This window comes from Corvus hawaiiensis, chromosome 7 (assembly GCF_020740725.1).
Source record: "Corvus hawaiiensis isolate bCorHaw1 chromosome 7, bCorHaw1.pri.cur, whole genome shotgun sequence".
NCBI classification, from domain to species: domain Eukaryota; kingdom Metazoa; phylum Chordata; class Aves; order Passeriformes; family Corvidae; genus Corvus; species Corvus hawaiiensis.
Window position 1 is genome coordinate 26,412,030 of NC_063219.1, and position 26,208 is coordinate 26,438,237.

At 42.2% G+C, this 26,208-nt stretch overlaps 1 protein-coding gene across 11 annotated transcripts in view; it reads left to right on the forward strand.

The window, feature by feature from the left end:
* Nucleotides 1–9,582: 9,582 nt before the first annotated feature.
* Nucleotides 9,583–26,208, forward strand: part of BIN1 (bridging integrator 1) — a 91,345-nt gene continuing 74,719 nt past the window's right edge. For 3 of the 11 annotated variants that reach the window (XM_048308632.1, XM_048308638.1, XM_048308647.1), the window contains exon 1: nt 9,583–9,779. In XM_048308632.1, the coding sequence (XP_048164589.1) occupies nt 9,696–9,779 (84 nt within the window). In that variant the 5' untranslated portion in view covers nt 9,583–9,695. The remainder of the gene's footprint in view (nt 9,780–26,208) is intronic. The other 8 variants (XM_048308636.1, XM_048308639.1, XM_048308649.1 and 5 more) reach the window with 3 other exon arrangements.

The following is a 26,208-nucleotide window of genomic DNA, read 5'->3' on the forward strand; positions in this document are numbered from 1 at the left end:
CAGCTTGATAAGCTCTTTGTCTCCTTTATGCAGATAGGGGTGAACACCTGAATTTGCTTGAAGATTCCCAAATACTGCAGAGACAGTCTCATTCCAGATGCAAAAAAGAAGCATAAAGTCTAGTTGATTAGAGAATCAAAAAGGTATGTGGGGAATCAGTTACACATCTCTGGAAGGAGTTGGTTAAAAATCTTCAGCTAGGAAGATACCACTGACAAAGCAATCAGCATTTCACTATCACAGTTATAGATGCTTCTTTTATGGTCACAAATTCATAAATAATAAATGCATAGTAATCATGATAACTCTATCAAACACCCGTTTCACAAAGAATGAAGGCACCAAATTCATCCAAGAAATAATCATTCACTGGTTGCTAGTCAGCTTAGTTTCGCAATATAAATAGGTACCAGCTCCAGAAAGTGTGGGCAGCCATTTGTCTCACCTCTATGCTACATTGTATTTTAAAGATGGTTACGAAACATCCCAACTTCGCAGATTTCTGAGACATAAATCTCAGCTGGCAAAGCTTTCTAGCACATATTGTGATGCAGAGATCAATCATCACATCTGCAGGGAATGGCTACACTTATCCATCCACTGGCTGTGTTAGATTAAATTGAGGCAGGAAAGATCTAATACAGCCATGCTGCTGTATCAAAGCAGATGTCTCTAATGTTTGTATGTTTTCAAAGCTGTAAATTTTAGGCCCACACTGAACAGTTTCAGTGTGTTAAATTCCTCTTTCTGCATCTTCTGAGATTGGATCATCTTGATTGACAAAGCTTCATTGGCAATGCATAGTAGAGATTAATGTTTTAATCTGTCACGATTCTGGGTCACATCGGAATGCTAGAGTGCCACTTGTAATTACTGCAATTGTGTTGATCTATAATTTGGTATTAAGTACTTTCATTATTATTTTTGATGTTGGCATTTCACCACACAATACTATAGGCAAGACCAAACGAAATTTATGCTATTATTTGGCTATAAATAGCACACTGTCCTCTTTCTACTGGCACAGAAAATAGCAGGCTACTAATGAGTTTCTGCCACGAGAAGTGATAAAATATCAATTGTTCAATTCATGTAAAATTAAAATTAATTAAATTATGGAAAAACATATTGTGGATGGGGAATAACCTTACATTTCCCAGATGCTGGGTTAGGTCAGGGTCCTAAGGCTTTTCCACTGAATTGACTACTTCTCAGAGGAGAAAATCTTTCCTAGGCCTTTGCTTTACTTCTATGACTATTATTAAACAGCATAGTGATAACAAAAAAGAGAGGAGAAAAGAGTTCATTATTTTTAGATGTCTTTAAGCAACAAATAGAAGCAACCACTTTATTGGTTATCATCATGTACTTCACATATAAAGTTTGGAAGTTTAATGTTGAACAGTGTGACTGGAAAGATGGATGTTTAGTGTCAGCACCAGGGAGCAATGAGAATCCATTATTTATTTCTCCAGGATCTGTAAAGAAGGACCAAAACAAGGAAGCCTTTGTCATGCTTTAATGTTTTTTGGAGTATTTTTTAAGGGGATGGCAACTCATAAAAGGTTAAAAACTGCTAGCTAGAAGATACTTCCTCCAGTTGGTTTTTGTGATTGTGATTGGTGTTTTTAGTGACTACTGATTGTAACCAAGGGGCCAAGAGAAATACATCAAAGACAGCAGTGAGTCAATAAAGTCTTTGTGATCAGCGGGACATTCCTGTGGGATGAATAGCAACTTCTAATTGCAAGATAATGTGGAACTAGTAACTAAAGAACTGCCTCTAATATTGCATGTAAACAAACAGGAACCTGTAAAATATTTTTTTATAAAAAAGAGCAAAACCGATCTGATTAGCTTTATCAAAACATGTCTAGGAACTGTTCCATCCTATATGGCATAAAAGCACAAATCGTGTGTGTTTCTGTATATATATTCTGGTATTTATATAAGAAGATGAAGACTTGTTTGCTGTGATAATGGATAGGATAGGATAGGATAGGATAGGATAGGATAGGATAGGATAGGATAGGATAATTAATTAAATATTTCCAGGAAGCATTTCATTAATGGCAAGGTCAAACCCCATAAAGAAAAGCTTTCTAAATAAAATGGGAATGTGTAATTTCAGAAGGAAAGAACTGTGTGGTTTCTAGGATTACCACACCCCTATGGGGCTATGAGTCGGTGTAGTGTTGGTAGGATTTGCAAGTGGCTTGCACCTATTTGTTGCTCTGTCTAGGTAATGTAGGGTTGCTTGCCTTACTAAAGGTTTACTATGTAAGTCTTGGTAAATCTGGATCACGTTGGCATGCTAGGAAGGGGTATTTTTGCTTGTTTGGTTGGTTGTTTTAAATCTAGGATCTCAAAAGATCTGACAGCACACATACAGCCAGAGGATAATGCTGTGCAAGATTATTCTTATCCAGGCAGTTTGCTCTGTCTTGTTGTGACGTAGCTCACCAGTGTTATGTAGACTAAAAAGACTGTTCTCTTGTAATAGTTGCCTTTTGGGTTTCTATTTGCTACCAGTTTCTAGAAGCTTGTTTTACAAGCAGCACATCTCTGCAATATATATAATAAATTTATCTTTACCTCCATGTCCAAGAGAGAAGTGTCACGTTTTGTCTTTCCTTAGCTTGTGACTCAAGGCTGTGAATTCCCTAAAATAAATAAAAATGTTGAAGTCATGGCTTAATTCCCCCTGCCCTTCTTTGGTTTTCAGTTTTTGTGATTCAGATTTTGACTTTTTTTTCCTCTCTGGACACCTATTTCTGTGATTCCAAAAGGTGGGGTTTTGAGGGAACATCCTGTATTGAAAAATTCCTAGTAAAGGTGCTCAGATGCTGCAACATTTCCAGAGTTGTGCTTCAGCTTTCAGAGTACAGTAGTAGAAACAACATGTATTTCCATCACTTGTGCAGTGACATGTTAAGAAAAATGTTCACAATTTACTATGTTTGGTTGATTTATCTGGTAGTGTTGCCTTGTTTCAAAATACAGTTCAGAAACAAACCAGAAATTTAACTTGAAATTTATGTTTATTCTTCTAGCATGCTGATGACCCTGATATCTGTATACACAGGGCTGTGACTCATTAAACTTTAGAGGATGCTTACTTTTGGACTGTAAATGTTTTCTGCTAAATTTGGCATGGAGACTTGAAGATGTCAGAGCATCGATTGATACATTGAAATGTCACATAATTTGTGAAGAGAAATATATAAGTTCTAACAAATTCTAACAATTTGAGGCCTTCGCTGTTTTTTGCTGAATCTTTATGAAAGCCTTTTTACAGAATTGATAGAGCTCTGGAAATGGCTGAATTGTTGCAGGTGAGAATAATTTTTTGTGCATTTTTCTGTGTTGCATTTTCTGCAGTTCAGCCCTGATCCAGGTCTAGGAAAACATTATTGTAAATGTCAGTAATTATTAAATAGAATAGATTGTATGAATAAATTGTATCCAATGTTTTATTAGATATATGCAGAAAACAGGATTTGCTCAGACTGGAAAGTTACCATCCTTCTTTTCTGAAAAATCAAATCCCAAACCTCAAAAGCAAAGAGTTGGATAATTTTGAAAACCGAAAAGATCTGAATTGATAGTAAGCTTCCATTAAAAAGTAAAAAGTAAGGAGAGATGGCTCTTGTAAGTAATGTGCAGTGAATAAGTCACCCTATTTTGTTGCCAAGGAAATAAAATGAGGCTCTTGGTAAAGGGAAGTAAGGAGGAAGACATTGCAACTGGGACAACTGTTACCATTACAAAATCCACCTGGCACGGTTATCACAAGTGTGGAACCTTGTGGACATACGTTTGAAAATATCAAATATCTCCTGCATTTCAGTGACAGTTTGTGCTGTTGATATGGTGTCCTGGTGATATGCTATCCTTTGTGTGATTCTACCAGATGGGCCATGTGTTCTACTGTAGCTATAGATGGGGATAAATTGGCCCATCCATTTGAGTATACAATTATTTCTGATTTTTTAGATGTTTTAGATATTGAAGGCTTCAAGAATTCTCATAATATTTTCCAAAGGAAGTACATGATTCACTTGCCTGTTTCTTGCTGATTGATGATAATGAAAAAGTAAAACCAAAATTATTTCATATGTACCAAATCCCTTCTTTTCCTGCACAATGGGGTACATAGAAATTTTGATAAGCTTCTTGGAAGTATATTTGTGCAAAGCTTACAGACCATTTCCATTCTTTACTCACTTCATTTAATAGCAAAGGGTAGCTGATCTGTCACAAATTCAGGGCCAAAGACCAGTTTGTGATGGCTAAACCCACAAAGGCAGAGAAAAAAATAGTTACATGCAGGGGTATCAAGCATCCAAACGGGCATGTGGATGGAAAAGAAATATTATCTGAATTTTGAAGTTCAGTGAAAAATCTGCCAAAGTTTGGAGGTCCCAGTAAGACACATCATGAATACCACGTAATTCTTAGAATTCAAGCAAGCTTGCAATCAAGGGACAGTCTTCAGTGAGACATGAGACAAAGTTTTATTGTCATTTTATTTCCTGCCTCTCCCTGTTTCTGAGCAGGTGAGTCTGAATTACACAGGCGAAGCTCTCAGCTTTGGAGCCTTTCCAGTGCTATGGTATTCATTTTTTGGGTGGTTTTTTGTGTGTTTAGAGCATTAGAAGAGTCACTTGGGTATCATCTTGTGTTTCTCATAAAAGATAATGGAGAGATCCAGCAGGAGTTGAGTGTTTGACAAGTGTGGGAGAGAACACCTTCAGGACATTATTTTAAAATCAAAGTTCTTTCATGTTGCTCTTGTTTTAAAGGACAGAACACATAATCAGAGAGGTTTTCTCTATTATTTTTATGGCAAAAACTTCCTGATTCTTCCCTGCACCTTTCTGTGGGAGAACAAAGGGAGAGTTTACAAGAGAATATAGTTAGTCAGAAAAGAATTCTAAGGCAAACTAGATAATGGTGAAACTGATAACCAAATTATGCTTGACAATGTTATCAGGTTAAAAGAAAAGACAGAAGTCACCTTTGCAAGATCTTCTGGAATGCTGTCCCAAGAAGAATGCATGATCTGCAATGGAAAGAAAAAGGCAGGCAAGGTTGGGGTTAGAACTTGATTAGATTTTGCCACATAATATATTTTGTGCAATTTGTTGTTCTCAAGATGTTGGATTTACTGTCTTAAGTTAGTCCTTCACCTGACATCACTAAAGCAAGACAGTGGTGCTGGCAGGGAGTGAGGCCAACTGACCCATAGTGTTATAGCCAGAGTTAGCCAGAACAAAACTATGGATCCAAAACCCAGGTTGTTTAATATCTGAATTTCAGCTTTGAATACTACAAGAAATTATGATTGAAATAGACCCATCTTGCATTATATTAGTACTTGGGGTGAAGGGCTTTAGAGTGCTTCAAAGAGCTTACTCCAATTAATATTATTTAGTATAAATACAAGCATTTAAAGAATTCAGTAATGATATATTTATATTTTCCATAAACATTTAATTAACTGAACTCTACTAAATATTTTCTAAAAACTGTAATTATCTTAAAATCAGAACTCCTTGCTGAAAAGAAACAAAAATCAATTTAACTGGCTTTTAATCTTCTTTGTTATTGGAACAGAGAATATATACTCCTAGTTCCATGACTGGTAGAGACCACTACTGTTGTAATTTTAGAATTATTTTAGTTAAATGAATGGGATTATACATGAAAGATTTTGCCACCAGTAACAGGGAAGATTTTGGTTATCATAGCTCATAGTTCTAAACACATGAACTATAATTAGAAGATTCAAGGCAGAAAAAATAAAAATAAGTTAATGGATACATTGCTGAAATCACTTTTGGAAGAATAAATTTTTATACCAATTTAAATTAGGAATCATGAAGGAAACAGCGTGCTCCAAGATCGACAAAACTGGCAAAACAGGACTACTAATAATAATGAAAAAAAGAGGTGGAACAACAAGTTGTGTAATGAAGGGAATAAATTGTACCTAAGCTACAAAATAATAGACTCCAAGCCAGTGAGCATTTTAGCATATGTTTAACTGTAAACAGGTGAACAGTTTATCTCCCTTTAATGAGACAACTGAGAAGTGAAATACACTTATGGGGCTGAGGCCTAACATAGTCATTATTGACTAGAGTATTAATCAATTAAGAAAGCCATAAAAAAAGCAGTGGTGGGTATGTACATGTTAATATGCCTGTTTGTGCTAGAGTGTTTGACAGATTTGCTTCTTCCCTCTGAACTGTGTAAATGAGTCATCCTGTCACCAGGGAGATGGACTACAGGTGGGTTTCATAACCCATCTGGCTTTCTTAACTAGTTAAGCTATTCAGCTAATCTCCCTCTGTAGCTAAGGGGGAAGGGAGACGTTTTAGTTTACCTTTCCTCAGCTTTGAAGGTACTGATATCTCCCTTTTGACTATAAAAGGAGCCAAGGTGACTCAGCTTAAATTAAATATGTTTAGCTGGCTACAGTCAGGTGGAATGAAGTGTTCTGGGGTCCAGTGTTAAAACAGATTAGACAAATATGCACATATTGAACTCAATGAATCTCATTGCAGGAGATACTCATAAGCATTAAGTTTGATTTCTTTTAACTCCAGTTGTGCAGAATCTGTCACTAATGGCTTCCAAAAGCCTCTTTGAGCCTCTGTCTCACAATGCCACAAAGCATAAACAAATACAAGCATTATGGTGCTAGCCTGTATGTTTATTACTAGATACAATTGGACTGCAGTCCAATTGAAATTATTTACATTTATAAGCTTGTAAAACACAGTAAGCTTGAGATCAGAACAATGGTGGATAGATACAAGACTGAAGCCACTCTTGTTCACAAAGCAACAACCTCCTGCATGTATTACCTGGCTGAAATGGCTTATATGGTCATTCAGTTGCATGGCCACTGGCAATGCATGTGGATCATGCCGGGGAGTACCTTTTGCAACACACCTGGAGCCCAGAAAATGCTTTGCAGCTTTGGTGCTGATCCAATCAAGCACAGAAATAACTGGGAAATGACTCATGCTGAGAAGTGGATACTTGCTGTTAATCCTAGCTTTTAAAATGTACACAGTTTGTCATCATTTTTCATTGTGGTGAACGTGTGTGTCTGGCTGCTTTTGTTTCATAGTTGTCTGATGTTTGCTGTGGACTCTCTTTTCAGCTCATGTGCTGCAATCATTTGCTTTTCACCTGAAAGAACGTAATCAGACAAAAATCCCTTCAAAACCAGTTCCACCGAAGAAAAGACCTAGGCAGGAGAAGCAAATATATGAGGTATGGTGGAGAGGAATGTGTTCTGACCCTGAAACATCTGCTCTTTTAAACGTGATGTTACAAATGTTTAACCATATGTTCATCTTTCACCCTTAAAAGCTCAGCTAAGGCAGGGGAGATGGGGGTGAGAGAATAATTACAGATGATACTGGAGAAGAAAGGTAATATGAAAATAACTAGTAAGGCTGAAATTATGGAAAAAATCGCATGCATTTGGGACATATACTACAGAAAATGAATACTAAATTAATACTAAATACTGATCATATAGATAGATGAATACTAAATGTAAAGCCAGGAAAGAATTGAATAAATTTGCAGTTTGCAGTACAGATTGGCATCATGGATATGCATACACTTGAGTCTGAGTATGTCTTATATCACCTAATTTTACTGATACATAACCGAAACACATGCCCTAGTATTTTATTAAATGGGAATAGTATGTCTACTAACATAATTGAAGTATACCATGGGTTTAAACTGGATTCTGAATGAAGGTTTTGTCATGAAAAAAAAGCCATTGTCAAAACAGGCAAGAAATGCAGAGGCACTCTCATGAAGCCTTACAAAGAGGTGCTGACAGGTTCTCTGCCCACAGTTTCTAAGGGCTCTGGCAAGACAATTGTTTTAATTTTAAGTTCTGAATGAACAGAAACAGTATTGAAGCAGAAATGGGAAACAATAAATGAAAAAATCTGGCCTTGCTCTCTTAATTTATCACCTTCAACATTTTTCTGTTGCTTTACATAGCAGTAGTGCATGCTAGACTATTCTCTGTGTGTGTGAAACTGGAGATAAGAGTCTTCATCTGGCAAAGTAATGACTGTGAAATGGTCCAGGGACACAGGGAAGTTTTGATACCATCTTGTAACTAAAATAGGTGTTTCCATCTTAAACAAAGATAAATGCATGTTTGTTATATATCTCAGTTGCCTGCAGAGCATTGGATTGGTTGGTACTGCACTGGGTATTGAGAGCACAAATTACTCAGTCCCAAGCTCCCACAGAGAACTGGGATGAGTGTGCAGAAGCAGGATAGGAAAGGAAGGAAGCTTCCCCACCACTCGCCCAAGCCCCGGTGTGTGGTACTGACGGAAGCCTGGGGGCTGAGTATTAGGACATGAATAACAGTGCTGAGGTGGTTTCCTGTATTCCAGGAAGCAGAACTTTGTCCTCGTGTGTAAAGGAATACAATTGGACAAAACATATTTGCCCAGTAGATCTAGCAAAGCAAAACCAAAGCCAGGTGGCCAAGACCAATGGCATCCTGGCCAATGACATCAGAAATGGAACCAGTGTGGCCAGCAGGACCAGGGCAGTGATCATTTCCCTGTACCTGGCACTGGTGAGGCCACACCCCAAATCCCGTGTTCAGTTTCATGGCCACTCAATAAAGGAAAGAGATTGAGCTGCTGGAGTGTGTCCAGAGAAAGGTAGCAAGGCTGGTGAAAGGTCTGCAGCACAAGTCCCATGAGGAACAGCTGAGGGAAGTGGGGGGATTCAGCCTGGAGAAAAGGAGTCTCAAGGTGACCTCATCATTCTCTGTATCTATCTGAAAGGAAGCTGTAAGCAAGGTGGGGGTTGTTCTCTTTTCCGTGGTAACAAGTGACAGAACTAGAAGAAAAGGCTTCAAGATGTGCTGTGGAAGGTTTAGATTGGATATTGGGAAAAATTTCTTCACTGAAAGGGTGGCCAGGCATTGGAATAGGCTGCCCAGGGAAATGGTGGGATCACCATCCCTGGAAGTGTTCAAAAGGTGTGGGGAATGTGGCACCTGGGGATATGGTTTAGTTGTGAGCACAGTGGTGCTGGGGTAATGGTTGGACTCAATTATCTGAGATGTCTTTTCCAACCTTAATAATTCTATGATTTAAGCCTTCTGAAATTTCATCTTGCCTTTTAAAATCAGGGGTTCGATTCACTTGCAGGTACCGTTCCTTAAGGAATTAAATTTCCCCCTTTTTGCTTGTGAAGATCCAAGAGTAATTTGAGAAGTACCTATGTCCTATGAAATTGGACAATCAGATAACAATTAGTGGCACAGATTTCTTAAAACAAGAATGTCGTTTTGCTGCGGGATGAAAGAAGACAGCAAACTCATTCCACCATCTAAGATTAATCCCTTGCGATGCTTCCCAGCCTTTCCCACCCTGCTGGCTTCCTCTGGGACAGGCGGCGGCGGGGGACCCGGAGCAGGCAGGCGGGCAGGCAGGCAGGGTGGGGGAAATCCGTCCAAAACCTGCCCCCATCCCTTGTCCCTTTAAGGCAGCACTATCCCTTTAAAAGGCGGCCGGCGGGCGGGAGGCGGCGGTGGTGACGGCCGGGGCCATCGCCTGCCCGCCGGGTTTTCCCCCCCTTCCTGCCGGTCCGTCGCTCGCAGCCCGTTAAAAAGAGGAGGCAAGATGGCCGAGCTGGGCAGCAAGGGGGTCACGGCCGGGAAGATCGCCAGCAACGTCCAGAAGAAGCTGACCCGGGCGCAGGAGAAGGTAGGGGAGAAGAGGGGCATCCCCGGGATGCGGGGTTGGGAGGGGGGACGCGGGTGCCGGGGATGACAGCCCTCTCCGAAGCAGGGATGCGGCTCGCCGTGGGTGCTTGCGGGGGGGGGTGGGGTGGCAGCTGCCTTCTCTGCCGGCGGAATTAGGGCCCCTTTGCATCCTGAGAATGCCGACTGTCCTGTTGGAGCGGTGAGGGTTCACCGTCCGCCTGCGGAAACATGGCATCGGATGGGGCCGGGAGCGGGAGCGAGGACGGAGCGCCGCACGCTTGTGTTGGATCCGCAGATGCTTATTGTTTCAACAGGAGGAGACCTTCCCGTTGTGGCATTTAGGTTGTGCTTTATGCAGCATTTTCGAGAGCAGTTCTGTATTTTGCCATAGCGTAAATGCGCAACCTCAAAGATGGTGAGGGAAAGGAGATGGGCACTTGCCCCTTATCTTCCAGCAGCATCGCGCGATAGTCGCTACTTGCTGTACTGACCTTGAGCTCCTCATTTTGGAATGGTGGTAAAGCCAAAGCCGTACGGCCTTTAAAGATTGTGCCGATCTGCTGGGGGGGGGGTTGTGTGTGTGTATTTTTGAATCCCGGGAGCCCTTTCGCTGCTCTCCGCCCACCCCTGTGCCAGCAGAAGGTGCCAGGAATATGCAATGGATACTTTCCCTGTTCATCTCTCTGGCATGCTGCATCTGATGCCAGATGCTTGCTCTGTGTGGGGATTATCGGGCATTTAACGCAGGGACATTGATCAGCTGCTTTTATTGGAGGCACGCTCGTCTTGGTTTTCAGTGGTTTGCTGTGAGACGACATTGACTGAATAAGGACTGGTGCATCTTCGAGGAAGGGCGGGCGAGCTGATCTGCCCACTGCTGCTCGTGTTCCCTGGGAGTTATCTTTAGCAGCTAGATTTAATCTAGGAGGGTTGGGATTAAATGCAATGCTGGCCTGAGCCTCGTACCAGTCTCTGACACTGCTCAGAAGCGCTGCTGGGTCAGAATCGCAGCCCAAACTACTTGGACTTAAATGTTCCATATGCTGCACCCACTACTTTTACCTCAACTACTGAGACTAGAAGCATCCCTTGAACTCGTCTGACTGCTTGGAAAAAAACCCCAATGACTACCGGATCCAGTATGGAACTGCAGCAGCAAGGTTCACTCTGTACACAAGAGTGAGCATGGCCACATCCATGGTTTTTTTACCCTACTGTTGTTCCAGAGGGGACAGGATGGGGAATCTTGAACTCATCACAGGTCCACCTTGAACTCATCGCAGATGCTAACTTCATTCTGTGTTAGCCACCAGATGGCAACCATATTTGTAGTTAATATTAGGGTAGGTGGTAGAGGCTGAGCTCCTTGGCGCGCTGATGATGTTATTGTATTTAGTGGTGCTGCTTGGAACCAAGTGTGGCCTGCCAAGCCCTTCCCTGGTCTCTTATCAGAACATACACAGGTTCTTTTCCTAGGGAAAATTTTCCACAAATTTCTGTCAACTGTTGATCTAGCTCACTTCCTTGCTCACGCCCTGGTGGTGTTTGGAGATGTGGGAATGACAATAATAATCGAGAGTTAGCCGTGTATTGCAGGTGATTTGCACGAACTAGAAACAATTGTTTGTCTCTTTGTGAAGAGGAAAGTACAGCTTGTTTTCCTCTAAGGAGAAAACAACCCCAAAGAACTTGCTAACACAAATTCCAGACCCTTCAGCTGTTGTTATCCTGATGCAAACAGTACAACTTTGCTCTCTGGGTTCTCAAAAAAGGAAAAAAACGGCATTGCTTGCTTCATCATCTGACTTGCCTCCTCATACTGCTGCAGTATTGTCTGTAACAATTCTTCTTTCGTGAAGCATTCAGTATTTTACCTGTGTCTCTAAGGGACAGACTTTCACTGAGGCAAATGCATCAGTGTTAACTTTCAGGTCATGAGGAGAGATACAGCTGAGCATGAAGTGATGTGGAAGCACCAGTGGTTATGATGCTCTACTCTTGTGGTATTTAGTTATAAACTGTGATACTGTGTTTAGCAGGAAGGGTGAACTGTGTGTTGGGAGATAAGGACCAGATGTTAAATAATAAAAAAAAGGTAAGCAGAAATGTGCAGAGGTGGATCTGGTAACACAACTTAAAAATGTGTTAGATTTTCATGAAAGGATGTTGGCTAGGGTTGAACTTTTCCTTTTTTTAGGCTTAAACAGAGACTGCTGAGGCTTGTTTTTTTCCATATTGTATTTTGATTTGAATTGAAGATAAAAAAGTCTTCCCTTCAGAATATCTCCCTCTCAACTTGAGCCCTGAGGCTTTGACCTCAGCAGTTTTCTTCATGGTGAATTTAGGCCTTGTGTTAAGCAAAGAATGATGTCTTTTTGTTCAATGCAGAATTCACACTGAAACACTGTACACATCCTTTTTTCCCTTCTCAGATGCCTATTATGTAAACCATGTAAGATACTCCTTCAGAAGTGTTATTTGTTTTGAGCCTTTCAGCAAAACTATTGGCTATTCTTGGAAGACACTTCAGCAATTCCACAGGAAATATGGGATGGAATGGTCGACTGTGCTTTTTACAAATGGGCTGGACACCCATTTAACCTCTGTCTCTACTCAGAGGTAGCCTCAAGTACAATACTTGGTAATAATTTGCCAATTGTCCAGTGAAATGCATCAAATAAGTTGATGCTGCTATCCAGAGGAACCTTGCTTAGAAAGGGCTCATGCAACTGGTTCTTACTCATACCACCTTTTGCAACTAATTAGGATAAATTAGGATATTTAGGCTGGAAATCATGATCTATTCATCCTGAATTTAGCTGGAGGATTTTCAGACTGAGATGTTGAGCTCTGGACTTTTCATAATTCTAAACTTCTTAAATGAGTAAAATTGTAATGTCCCCAGTGTCATGGTGTCTTAGAGGGAGCCTAGTGTTTGCAAGCTCTTTTAAACTTTTCCAGTGAGGCTCTGAAGTTTTTTTATTCTTTATGTCTGTAATCCATCATCTTGGTTAAAGTTTGTGTTTCTGCTTTGTGACCAATTTTTATATTAACGCTTTTGAAAATTTTAAAAGTTTCCCCAATTTCCACAATTCTCATTTTCCTCTAATAATGTCCTGCTTCTGGATGTGTCTGCACATGCACACTTCTGCTTTGAACAAGTTCAAACAGCATCTTGGTGACTTGATGCAATCCTGGTGTGAGGGTAACTCCTCTGCAAGGTTCCAGAAGGGAGCTGAGCTTGGGCAGCAAATGAATTGGGTTTAATAGCTTGGCTGATGCTGAGGGTCCTTATCACAGGATCAAGCTCTTTGCTTTCCTTCAGCGTGTTAGGCAAAGGTTCAGTGTGGAAAGATGGTATTGGCTGTACAGGCACTGACTGTTGATTTAAGTTGCATACAGTTTAATAGCTTTGTCTGAGGAGATGAACTGTAAAGTTGACATCAAAAAGAAAGAAAGAAAGTTTTTTGTCCTTGGGAGCTTTTTTGTGTGGAGAGGAGTAGAAAGGAATGAACTTATTTTTACTTAGACTGAGTGTGGGAAGTTCCTATCCTATAGTAGTGGTGGTCTCTCACTCTTTTCATTATAAAGCTGGGCAAAATGAGTGTCTGTGTTCTGTCACATGAACAGACTGTTGTATTTTGTTACGGGTTTCTTCTGATGTACCAACAAACCTTATGTCCCTCTCCATCACTAACCAGAGGGGAAGACTTTGTTTTCTCTGCAGGACCTGGCAAAGTTTAGTTTGGACATCCAAACTCCCTTGTGTTAGGGGGTCACATTTAGGTCATAGACTGCCATTTGTAGTCATAAACTCTGACTTGCTGTGTTGCCATGAAATGTCACTTTTGCTTTCCATTCTTGGCTTTGTTAATTCCACCGATGTTTACCCACATCTGTTTGAAGTTTTCAGTTCTGCTCTCCTCTGGCTGCGCAGTCCAAGGAGGCTGGGCTGCAGTCTTGGTCTCACAGATTGTGGTTTGGGTGGAACAGGATTTGCAGAAGGCATGGTTTGCATTTTGAGTTTGCCCTGATAAGACTTGTTTCCTCCTCCTAAATCAAGCTCCAATAGATGGAGCCTGGCTGAAGGAAACACCTGGAATGAAATCTCAGCCCTGTTGAAGCAGGTGAGAGTCCACTAATGAGCAGTACCCAAGAACCTTAAAGCAAATTTTAAATACAGCTGTCATCAGGATTCACCTATCAGAGGCTCCCTGCTCGGCAGATGGGGAGGGAGCCTTTCTATAAAAATGGTAGATGCAGAAAGCTCTCTTAAGGAGATCTTGCATCTACCAGCTTAAGAGGAAGGAAGTTTCTTATTGGTTTTCCTTTGGGATCCTTCTGTCTCTTCAAAGCTTCGATGTTTTTTTCTTGCCTTTGCTTAGGGTAGGATGGTTTGGTGGCAGTCTGTCTTGTTGTGCGAGTGAAGAACAAACAGCCTGAAGAGCTACAAGTATTGGTCGCCTACTGATCTGGCAGGAAAATTAACATTTTGGTTTTTTCCTGGGGGACTCCCCAGATGACAAAGACAGGGCTCTGTACTTTATGTCTGTTAGCTTGCTTTCTCAAGAATGCAGGGCTTAGGGGATGAGTAGAGTCTCAAAGGTACTTTGTGCTTAAAGGTTGCTGGAAAACAGGCACTGGATACAGGAGGAAGATCTGAATTAATGCCCCTAATGTTCAGATGATTCCAGTATGAGCTCAGACTGTATTACTGGTATCAGATAATCTACATGGTACAGGGAGGAGGTGAAATAGGAAACCAGGCTCCACATGTCTCCTTGCCCATGGAATGGTTTGATTGGCAGGGCACTTACAGTGCCCTGCTGAAGGTGCCCTTCTGTCTGGCTATTGGCAACAGATTTCTTATATGCAGGAGAATCTCATGGATGGATGAATTTTCTGATTGGAAAAGGCCCAACCCTATTCCTGGTCACTTTATCTTCCCTGTAAGTTCTAGTCTTGCAGATAGTCCTCTCCAGTGCAGTTCTTGTGAGATCAGGTTTATAAAGCAGGATGTGGAAGATGTCTTTTCACTGAGGACTTTTAATGAGGCTCTAGGCCATAGAGAGTTAGTGTTACAGACCTCATCTCTCAGGGAGTGACATCAAAGCTTGTCTGGCCTCTCCCTCCATCCTGCATGCTAACTGTTGGGCAAGGTTTGTGGTTTCAGGCACTGATGTTTGTTTTCTTTCCAACATCGTGATTGCTCTTCACATGTGAGTAGCAAATGACATGGCTGGCCAAGCCTTTGGGGAAAGCTGGGTGCAGCCTGAGATGTTCAGCATCTATCTGGACTAGGATCTTTGGGAATAATGCAAGTTTTCTTTTGTTCATGACTCTTTAGACAGAAACACAAGACCCTGTTGCTTGGGATCAAATGTATAATGAAGCTCTGGTTCTAGAAACATTTGCAGTGACAAGTGGGTTCCTTAGGTTAACAGGTATTAGAGTGGCTATTTTTTTTCTGCTGTTGCAATGGTGACCAGACACCTGGGCTGTCTGTTGTGCCAGTTCTGCAACTTTGCAAGGATCATCTTACAGTCCTGGCTGTCTACCTGTACATGGAGGGATCAGCCTGTCTTCCCAGAAGTTCTGTACTGGCAACCTGACATGATCACAAAGCCAGACTCAATTTGCCCAAGCAGAACAGACAGGTCTGTCACCCTGAGGTGGCCACAGCTCAGCCCCCTAAGTGGGCTGGCCCATTCAGGGTGTGCAGACCAGCTCCTTCTAATGGGGGGTAAGACTGTATTAATGCTGACCAGGAGACTGTGCATTCTCTACGCCAGAGCAATGAGATGGGAACAAATATTAAAATACGAATAAAGCCTTCTTGGAGCACTGCTGGCAGGTAGAATAGTTTATTAAGGTACATTCTGACTTCAGGCTGTGTTTTAGCCTTCTCTTGAGGGACTGCATACTCAGATTTCTCCAGCAACTGCAATACTGAATGCATGAGTGCCAGCAAACCTGTACCATTCTGGCATTCCTACTGCTGAGGTAAAAGAGGACATCTCTCACAGGAAGGGGTTGGGAGAGAGAAGAAAGTAATTTCCATCATCTTGCCTAGTCAAAATCAATTTTAAATATGGTATTAGTTGACTACTTAATACTGTCAGAACAGGAGAGAGGAACCTCTGCAGATTTGCCTGAACTATTGGCAGTGGCACAAGGGATGAATAAATCTTGTCAGGTGTCTTTTCAGCAGGTGCATCCAAGTGGCTGGTGGACCTCAGACAGTTCAGGTTTCCCTGGGCACTTTCCTAGGCTCTGAAGCTGTTTGATCTTCACAAAGCTGGCAAGTACTGCAGGGTAGGTCCTGTGCCGCATTCCAAGAAAAACTTGAAATGTATTTATTAGCAGAAAATACGATTGATGAGTGGTTTTTTCTTTGTTTTGGGTTATATTTTCATCATGCCAACTTGCTTGCATAGTTTTGTTTCTTAGCTGCTACTCAGAAAGTACCTCTCTTTAGATTTGTAATTTATGATCTGAAGGAAGAGCCCTGGTAGTTGGGAATAGAAATTCTTCAACCTGCTTAAGTTATACAGTTGTTTAATTTATTTTTTTCTCCTTTTCTCTCTCTCTTTTTTTTTTTTTTTCTGAGCTTCTCCTTTATTATGTTGGGAACTTGCATTCAGGAAGGGTTTACCAGAGCAGGGAGTTGCATTTTGTGGAAAACTTGGAACCCAGAGCTTGGGGCATTCACAGACTTAAACAGCAGTCTCACAGAATCGCTATGAAGCAGCTTTATGAAATGAGAAATAGGTACTGTGTTTACTCAGATCTCTGCTAGTACACATGTGCAACATAGAATTTTCTACTGTTTAGGCTGGGCTGGAGTAATCTTTACTCAGACCTGTGGCTGGGAGGTTAAAGTTTCTGAAAGTCGTCGTTTCCACAGAAGTGCCGTGGGGAGAGTCATGAAAGCCAGACAGTGTTGCCTTTCTTTTTGTCCCATTCTTTACAAGAAAGGAGAAGTCTAGGTGGCAGTGTGTTCTTAGTATAGGCTGCCAGGCAGGATGGAGGGTGCAAACTTCACCAATAAGGAGGAAAGCAGCGCTTAACAGCAACTAATCCCTCTGTGAAAACCATGGGCTGTATTTAATCTCTTGATACGCAGAAGTGCTGCCCTCTCTGCAAGGGTTTGACATGCAGTTTCAGAAAGCTGGTAACCTGTTCTGAAATTATTTCTTTTTGGTAATTCTGCATTGATCATGTTTGGTTTGTTTATTTTAAATAGGTTTAGAACTTTTTGTTAAACTTGGTTTAAGAGCCACATTAGTTTCTTAGTTGTTTTCAAAGTCAGCTCTCCAGGAGAGAGATTAGAGGTTGATACAGCTGAAGTACAAACATTTTTCACTGGGCAATTGCTAATACTCTGCTTTGGAACTGTATTAGACGGAGCTGAATGCTTGTTTGCCAGCAGGGATGGAAAGGGAACTTCAATGGTACAGAAACTACAGTGTTTGAAAACACAGCTACAAGTGTTTATGCTTTTGGGTTTTTTTCCCTTTTTACTACTTGGCTTGATTGCACATTTTATCAGGCCAGAAACAGTAATGTGTGGCTTAACCAACTCAGAACTGAGTTGGATGATATTTGTGGTGTGAAATAGATATTCTTCCCATTGGATTTACTTGGAATGGTGCCAGCAACAGATGTAAACTTATACTGAGTAGGTATAAAGACTGATGTTTGAAAAAAAATGTAGATCTCTGCATCTTTTTACTTAACAGTTATGCTGCTCTTGTAGCTCTCCAGTACCCTTTTAGGTAAAGTTAAACATTCCCGTAAGTTGTTAAAATTTTTTAGGTCTTGATCCTACCAGCTCTGTGAGCCTTGAGTGTGGAAGGACCAACCTTATTTCCATTCCTGCTTCTTCAGTCATTCTGGGGAAAAAATGGGCAAAACCCTGAGGGGAAAAAAAAGAGTATGTCTAAAAAAATTGCAGGGAATTTCTTTCCTGGAATTGGAACGTTCAGCTCATTAATTTTGAATTTTCAGGCAGTGTTGTCTTGGAGAGATACTCTATTTCCCCACTGTGGATGCAACATGACCCCTTGGTCCAAGTGTTGAGTCTGACACAAGAGGCCCAGAAGGGATTTGAGTTATTTTACTGAGGGACAGTGTATTTCAAAGGTTGCTTGAAAGTATGTTTTTGGAAAAATTCTGTTGAGAGAGATGGCAGCTTCCGTAAGAGGAACAGTGCTCGAAAAGAGTGTAAAATCATTCAGATGGAGAAATACACTTGGGTTTTGTACTGAAACACTCCTTAAGGTACAGTTTCCTCAGCAGAGGAGTGAAATGACTATTCTTTGGTGTATTGAACTGACCTCTGCAGTAGAAGAATACTAGGGATTTTAATTTTTTTTGTCTGTGTAGACTGGACAGCCATTGTGAAAGGCCAAACTTAACTGTGTGTTAATAAATTTGAGCTATGACAAGGATGTGCTCTCTCTGATAATGTTTCCTTCATCATGCATGCAGTCAGTATGATTATTTGTTAGTATCTGCAGTGTGCTTGCATTATGTATTGCCAAAAAAGGCCATTCCCTATTCTGAAACAATTCCAATATAAATATTGGACAATCTCAGTTAATAAAGGTAATTCTGATTTGTTTCAGTAAAAGCGTATTCCAAAAGACTTAAAAGGGTTTTCAAACATTTTTGCAGAAGTTTGATATGGATTGCTTTGTAGGCAAAGGTGCAGGGCTGTTTTTGCACAGTAATATTTTTATGAAAATAGCTGAAGAAAGTGGAAAAAGAGATTGTCTTTCTTTGAAGACAAAGAACAGTTTATGTGCAGTGCTGGGAGGGGAGGGTTTGGAGACCTGACTAGTGGGAGTCAGAAGGTCGGAGGGGTGACGTGATCCATCAATCACAGAGCTCTGGAATGGTGTGCTGCACCCAATTGCTCATGGTCTGGGACTTCTCTGTGAATGGATATCAGAGTCAGTTGCCAGACTAGAACTTTTTGCCAAGCTGGAGGCTTTTGCTCTCCTTATTTCATGACCCTTGGTGGCCATAAATAATTCAGGGAGGAAGTGTGCGTGATAAAGGCTGGATGCCCTCACCATGAGGCTGTGGATATAGTAGGTTAAAAGAGCTGCTTTGTCATGCTGGATGAAGGTGACTTAGAGCTGGGGTGTTTTAGCTGGAATGTCTTCTGACCTGGGAGTCCCAAGTCTCCAGCTGAGGCCTTAATTTTTGAGGAGGCTCTTTGGGGAGCCCTTTGTGGTGATTTTCCTCTCCAAAACCAGTGTGGCCCAGATTCTTAACAAGTGCTCTGGCAAAGAAGCTGATGAACTTAACACTTGTTCACAGCCAGAGGACTTCCCCTTCCAGCCTGGTTCTCTAATTTGCTGTTCCTCACCTTTCAGCTCTGCTGAAGTAAAAGCGCAGTCCTCTTGGGTGGAAAGGAGAAGAGCTGTTCAAAAACTGCTTGGGAAGAATCAAGAGCTGATCATCTGTTGATCCATTTGTTCACACTTTGATGGGACAAACCACATTCTGTAACTCACCATGGCCCTGGAGGGCACTGTTCCTAAAACCCCCATGTCTGATCCCTTGCAGCTATTGCCTTCCAGCTCAGGGAACTCCAATGGCTGATCCAAATGCCCGTGTCTTTCCTTTGCCCCGTTGTGCATGCCATGAGTTCCAAATCTGTCCTGCATTTGAGAATCTCTCATCCTTGTTCAGCAAGGTGTTTGTGAACCTGTGTAGGAGCTTTACTGGCCTCTTCAGCACTCTGCATCCAGCCTGTCCCTTCTGGAGTCCCTCTCTAGCATTGTTTTGCCTTATAAGAGCTCTGCCCCTCTTCCTCCTATCATGCACCTGCTCCTTTATCTCTTTCTTCAGCTCAGGCATGGCCTCAAATGCCTTTTATGTTTTTTCCTGATTTGGTTGCTTCATTTCACATCAGGGCCTGTGTAAAAATAAAAATACTTCTTGCAAAAGTATCAGCACTTAAAATGAGTGTTGCAGAGGAGGAGGCAGAGGAATTGAGAAGGGGGATTTCTGCAGACAACACTATTTATATTAAATATTCCTCTTGCTAGTGTTACCATTGGCTATAGATAGGGTTTAATTAAGCTGTGTTAAATGCCTGCCCAAGTAATAGACATTGATGTTGAAGTCCCGTTGCCCGGAATGTCACATTGATGCCAGCTGAATTAAGTGATGCCATTTGGCTTTATTAGGTACAGGGGTATGATGTAGTGACTATCTAGCTCCACAGTTGTGCCACATTTTTTGGTCTCTGTTTGGTGTCTGCTTAAGGCTGGGGCAGACAGAAGGGAGGGTGGAAATTTACCTGCTTTCTCAAGACTGAAATTTCCTCCTCTTTTACTTTCAGGGTATTGATAGATACATATTCTTTCCAGTTTCATCTTTGTTGAATAGCATGAACTCGGGAATGCAGCGTTTTTAGCTGCCTGCTTTGAATAAGAGCAAACCAAGTAGAAAAAAATTGCCCAGAAAGTTATGAATTAGGCATACAACTGTATATGGCTAAGATGGCCTGGTGTCACCAGCACACCTGAGAGCTGAGAGGTCAGTGGTCTGTCTCTGGTGCAGTTATGTGGCAGAGTGATGGTAGAGGGGTACCTGTGTGCAGTCTGTGCACCCTAGGCCTGACAGACTGGGGCTGACCCTAATAGAGCCTGTGTGTCTCCTGGTGAAGATGTGTTTTCAGCACCTCAGGAATTGGGCCACCTGCTTAAGGTGTCAAGATTAAAGCATTTGAAGTAAAACTCTGGCTTAAGCTCTTAAGATTCTTAATCTCCTGCACTTCTTGAGGCAGGTGCCTGCTTTGGCATTGGGTTTGTTCTGGTGGGAGAAGTGACCACTTCTGAATGGTTATCTTGCTGCCCTGTCTTCTGCTCTGTGCAGCTGGTGCTGGAGCACTTTGTGTCTCCATCCACTTGCCTTAGATAAGGTCTTGTCTTTACAGACTGAGGTTTAAACTGACCCAGCTACTCCTGCTGGGGCAGCTGTTTCACATCACTCTTAAACCACCTCTACCACTGAGATGTTTCACCTCTAGCTGCACCTTTTCCTCCTCTATTCTGCATTCTGCTGCTCCATTACCACCCCTCTGGTTGTGCTGCTTTACCTGTTTTTCTTTCAAGCCTCTCCTCTCATAGGTACATTTGATGGTAAGTTCTGGATGGGGGACTAGAGGGGCAGCAAAAAGTATGGGAATAGGGAAAAGACTAGCAGTCCACGGGACCACAGGGCAGTGGGATGGTGCCTGAGCTGGGGCACTGGCCTCTGTCTCAGCTCAGCTAGACCTGTAGCTAGCACCCAACTTCTTAATTTTACGTTCTCTTTGGCTTATATTCTGACCCTCTGAAACTCCTGGCTGAAAGCTATTAAATAGATGAGGAAAAAATTGGAAATGAAGTTTAAATCACATTTGCCAGGATTTGTTTATATTCTCAGAAGCTTTGGTGGTGAAAAAGCAGAACATTTTCATGTCCTTAAAGATAAATGGGGGGGATGAAGAGTAAAGGGTAGAAGAGGGAAATATCTATGCTTTCTTTTTAACTGCTAAAAACTGTAAAGAAAAGGAAAAGATAAATAAATAAAAACCAATATTTTTTTCCTAATAAGCTTTTATATAGCAAGGCAAGCTTGTGCATTTACAGAAGGGAGAAAAAAAAGTCCACGTAATAACACAGTGAGTTAGACCTGGAGGAAGGATGATGCATCAGTCAAATATTTGGGGGTGGATGAGGGGATGGGAACATAGATATATTTAAGAGAGAAAAAAACCAAGAAATAATTAGTATTTCAGTTTGTTATATAATGTGGATTATAGCTGAGAACCAACCCTTGAATTCATGCTGGAGTACAAACACAGTGCTTGGGCTGTACCTACAGGGCAGGCATAATGCAAAATGACCTCAAGAAATGAGAGAAAGAGAGAGAGGAGTAACATAACAAGAGAAATCAACTAATGTAGGAGGAGCCTTTAAAAGGAACCTGCTTTTGAAGGTGCTTGGATGGCCTCGGGGCAGGCAGACACTGAACTGCATTGCAAATGTGTGATCATAGACCAGTGTGACTACAGAGACCAAGCATCCTGCCAGTGAGAAGGGAAATTGCTTTTCCATGCTGTCTGTCACAGCACCACTTCTGCTGTAGCATCACTTAATTTAGACCTGAGTGACGATAGGAGCTAAACTGCAAAAACTGTGGGTGAAGAGGGAAGGAGAAACAACCTAAAATGTTGAACATAGTGAAGGGACTAAAATCTTCATATAAAAAAGTCCCGGAACATCAGGATTTGGATCAGTGCTGGATGTAACCAAGGGCCCCAGCCAGTTCAGCATCTCGAGGCTTGTCTCATGTATAAGTGCCCTCTGTGGGAGAGGAGATGCTTGGTTTGAGCCTGTGGTTATGTAGGTAGAAGAACCTTTCCTCTTAACTGATTGGCCACGTGCAAAAGTGGTGAGAGAGTGTGCTTGCAAAACATCCGGAGAACTGGGGATTTGTTTGTGTCATTCTGTAAACATGCTGTAGATTGCTTTGAGGAGAATAGCTCTTGCATCCTGGAGATATGTTCTTGTGTTTTCCTAAACTGCCAGGATGGCTGTTATCTAGAGAAAAGCGATCCTTATAAAGGCTGATAGTAGACATATAGAAGGTGCATTAATTTTCTCTTGCAACAGTTGAATACAGACTTTTAAGCTAGATCTTTGCTTCTACTCAGATTTCATTTTAGGTCAAGCAACTACTATTCACCTATTTCCATGGCTGGCTTTTTGTTGCAGTGCTCTTGAGCCAGTCTCCCACTTGTAGTGACCTTTTCTTTGTGAGAGCCGTTTCAGAGGTTAGTGCTACATCCCAGTCGTTTCTGAAAGTCACTTGAGGGATTTTTATGTAAGAAGCCGCATCCTTAATGTTAGTGTCCTAAACTAATTAATTTTGGTTTGTTTTTAATGTTAAGTGGCAGCAAAAATCAGTTGTTACTCTTGAATGAAAAACTTTGTCTTTATCCTTGACTGTTGAATTCGCTGAATCTGATCTCCTCAGACTGGCAGGAATGGGTGAAAAACCTGCCCTCTTCTAGCCCGTTCATGTGCGTGGTGAGCTGACTGCCTTACTGCACAGAAAGGGGAATGAGGAATGAGGATACAGCTGCACAGATTAATGCAATCTAAATGGCTCTTTTCCCGGGACAAAAGAGAGAATTAAGTGATGTTACAGTTCCTTGCCACCTTAATTTCAAGGTTTTTGATAAGTGCTAACAGCAGCTTTCCATTTCTGCTGGTTCATGGTGCACCAGTTTGGTTTCTCCTGCAATGGGTGCCAAAACCTCCTTTTCAGTTCTTGCTCCAAGGTCAGTGCTACCAGGGAGTCAGAAAAGCAGACTGTTGTGGTGGTGAAGAGTCCCAGTGTTTTCTCCTTCAGTGCTCCAATGAACTGACTTTTGACAACTGCTGCACAGTATAGATGCTAATGACCTGGACAATTTACCAGGAGAAGAGCTGCTAGCTCTTCTCTAGATGATTTTCTTTCACACAAGCAGAAATGATTCATTCAAAGTCACTCTTAAATTAGGTGAAGTGTCGTCCAGGGTGGTTGGGGGAGGGAACACATTGATTTAGGACTGCAGTAAGTTGCTGTCTAGCCAGGTGTACTTGAGTATGGCAGGAGACTCAGCAAAAGTGCCTTTTCTGCACTACTCATGTCCTGTTCTGGGGAGCCCTCTCCATAAATGGATTATTTGGAGGCTCTGGAGCATAATATTCCCAATCACGTTACCTGCAGGGTCACCATGCCCTCTAACACAACTTGCAGACAGAGAGTGGCTTTGCCCTGTGTTCTGTGTTTAAAGAGCATTACTCTGATTATCCAGGAGGCTGGATTAATGGGAGTTAATGGATACTTGAGGAAGGAAGGAAGGGAGAGGTGCTCAGGAGGTGAATTTGAGCTGGCAGACCTGTTAGCAGAACAGTGCAGTCTGCTTGTGAAAAAGTCAACCAAAAAAGCAGCTCTGGGGAACTACTCTGCCCTGAAGAACTTGAGGAGGCAGATAGTAAGGTGCTTGTGTGGGAAGCTGGGTCATTAAAACTGTCACTAGTGAGTTGTGGTGATGTTTGAGGCACCCAGTAAAGTCTTCTGGAATAAAACAAGAAAAAAATAAAAGATCCTTCTGTCCTGCCAGATCTTGGAAGCTAAACTGGACTTGCTCTAAAACCTCTGTTTCCTATCTCCAGTCCTCTCCCATGGTGTAAGGAGCAGAGTCCTACCTGGTGGGATGCTAGGATCTCAAATGGGAGGCAGCACCACTCTGTGGTAGACAGAGGAGCCCTGTGGCAGAAGGGGGTTAAGGAGTGACCTGGCCATCAGAAACCTTTTGGTGTTCAAAGTCTGAGAGCAGCACAGTGTGCTGGGAGTTGCACAGGCTGCTTGAGAAAGGGAATGGAAATGTTCTCCTTGTCACAGGAGAAGATCTGACCGTGTAAAAGAAACAAATGTGTATTAGGAAGCTGAATAGAGAAACAGGGTCCAACTGCACTAGGGGTAGTGAAGAACAGGAGAAGGGTGAGGGCTGGACTGGGGCTTCCAGAGGAGGAAATGAAGCTTTTTTTCTTTAGGGGAAATGACACTAGTTCCAGCTCTTATCTAAAAAACGGCTACTTTAGAAGGACAGGAAAGAAAGGGATTGCCGAAGAAATCTCTAGAGTGTGATGGTCTGCCTTGTTTTTCTGGAGCAGGTGTTTGTGGGGGCTGAGTCCTACCCTTGAACAGGTTCTTAACACCACTGCTGCCCTTGGCACAGGCTGCCTGTGCAGTGTTCCCCATGCCCATCCTCACAGCCCTGCAGACACAGATACTGGGCCCCCCAGTCAGCAAGGAACAGCAACACAGCTTGGTTGCCTGGGTGAGTTAAGGTTTCACCCTCATGAATGGGGCTGTGAATGAAAACGAGGATGGGACGGTGGAGTGGCAGGCCTTGGAAATAAAGCCCTCCTTGAGAGCCTGTAGTGTCTGCCTGCCAGCCTGCAGTGATGGGCAGTGGAAGGGAAAGGGACAGCTGACCCCTCCATTGAGGGAAGAACCCTGCAAGCACGTTCTTCAAGCCCAGGGATGGCGTGGGCCTGAAGCCAGACATGCTGTAGATGTGGAAGGGTATCAAAAGCCTTGATGGATATTTTTAGCCAGAATGAGTAGGGGCAAGGGTGTAAGGGGCCAGAAAAAAATTAACTATTCCTGCATTTTCAGTCTCCTGATGCTGAGGAACCAGGTGTCCTTTTTAAGGGATGACTAATTCCTTGTTTCGTGGAATGGAGAACAGAAAGAAAAGCATTTGTTTTTCCTCATCAGATGAAACAAGTACTTGTTTTTGGAGGTGAATTTGTCATGTTTGGAACCTGCTGCCTTCAGAGCTTCCTTCTCTGTTCTTCCTTGAGCCATTGGTGGATCTGTGGCACTAAGACGTGTCTTTGTAATGTAAACATCAGCTCCCTCCCACGTGGAAAACCAAAAGACTTGAGTGATGTCCCTATCTTTTTTTTAAAAAAATAAGGTCGGACGTGGAGGGAAGGCTGTTCAAACAGAGAGCATTGTTCAGTTGCTGTGGTCTGTTGCTGTAGGGTTGCTTATCAGAGCTGGGCTGTGCATATTTATCTAAGTCCTTCCTGTTCCCTCCCTGACCTGTCCCCCCCCCATTCCTCCCTCCCATCCCTAAGATTTTTTCTGTGGTGAAGCTACTGGGGAAGATGCAAAAAGGGGAAACCTGGGGTCTGAAAGACGTGCAGACTGTTGTGCCATGCTTAAAGCACTCACCCGCAAGGAGTCTCTGGGTGATGGGAGATGAAAAAGTGGAAAAGAGGATTTGTGTCAAGACAACAAACTCTTCTTTAATTTCTTCCCTCTGCTGCCACCTCCCTTAGTTTTCTGACTATAGTAACCTTCCGATGATATTTTTATTCACAGGATACTGTCCCCAGTAGTCATGGTAGCCCTTTTACTCTAACCCCATGTGCATGCACCAACCCAGATAGCTTTTTAGTGTGTTACCCTGAAACTGTGGCCAGGATAAGCAGGGATGTTAACAAGTGGTTGGAAACATGACGAAAATATATGAAAACAGAATCTGTTTTCATGGTGACAGGCTGAGAGATGAAAATTCATGTATAGTGCTTTCTGCTGCCTTTGCTGTCTGGCTCTAAGGCTTCCTTACTAAAATCCATTGATCTGCTTTCTGTTTGTTGCTGTCATTCTCTCTGGTGTTCCTTCTAGTTGTCAGTCATGCTTGGATTGATTTTGCCATTTTTGTAAAGAAAAAAAAGGTGCAAGTCAGGAAATTCTCTGTTCAATCAACTGTGACTGCTCTGGGGGGGTCTTGCAGGGAGGAGAAGAGGAGGAGATAATGTGAGGTGAGTCAGTTCCCCTGTCCTTGTGCTTTGTCC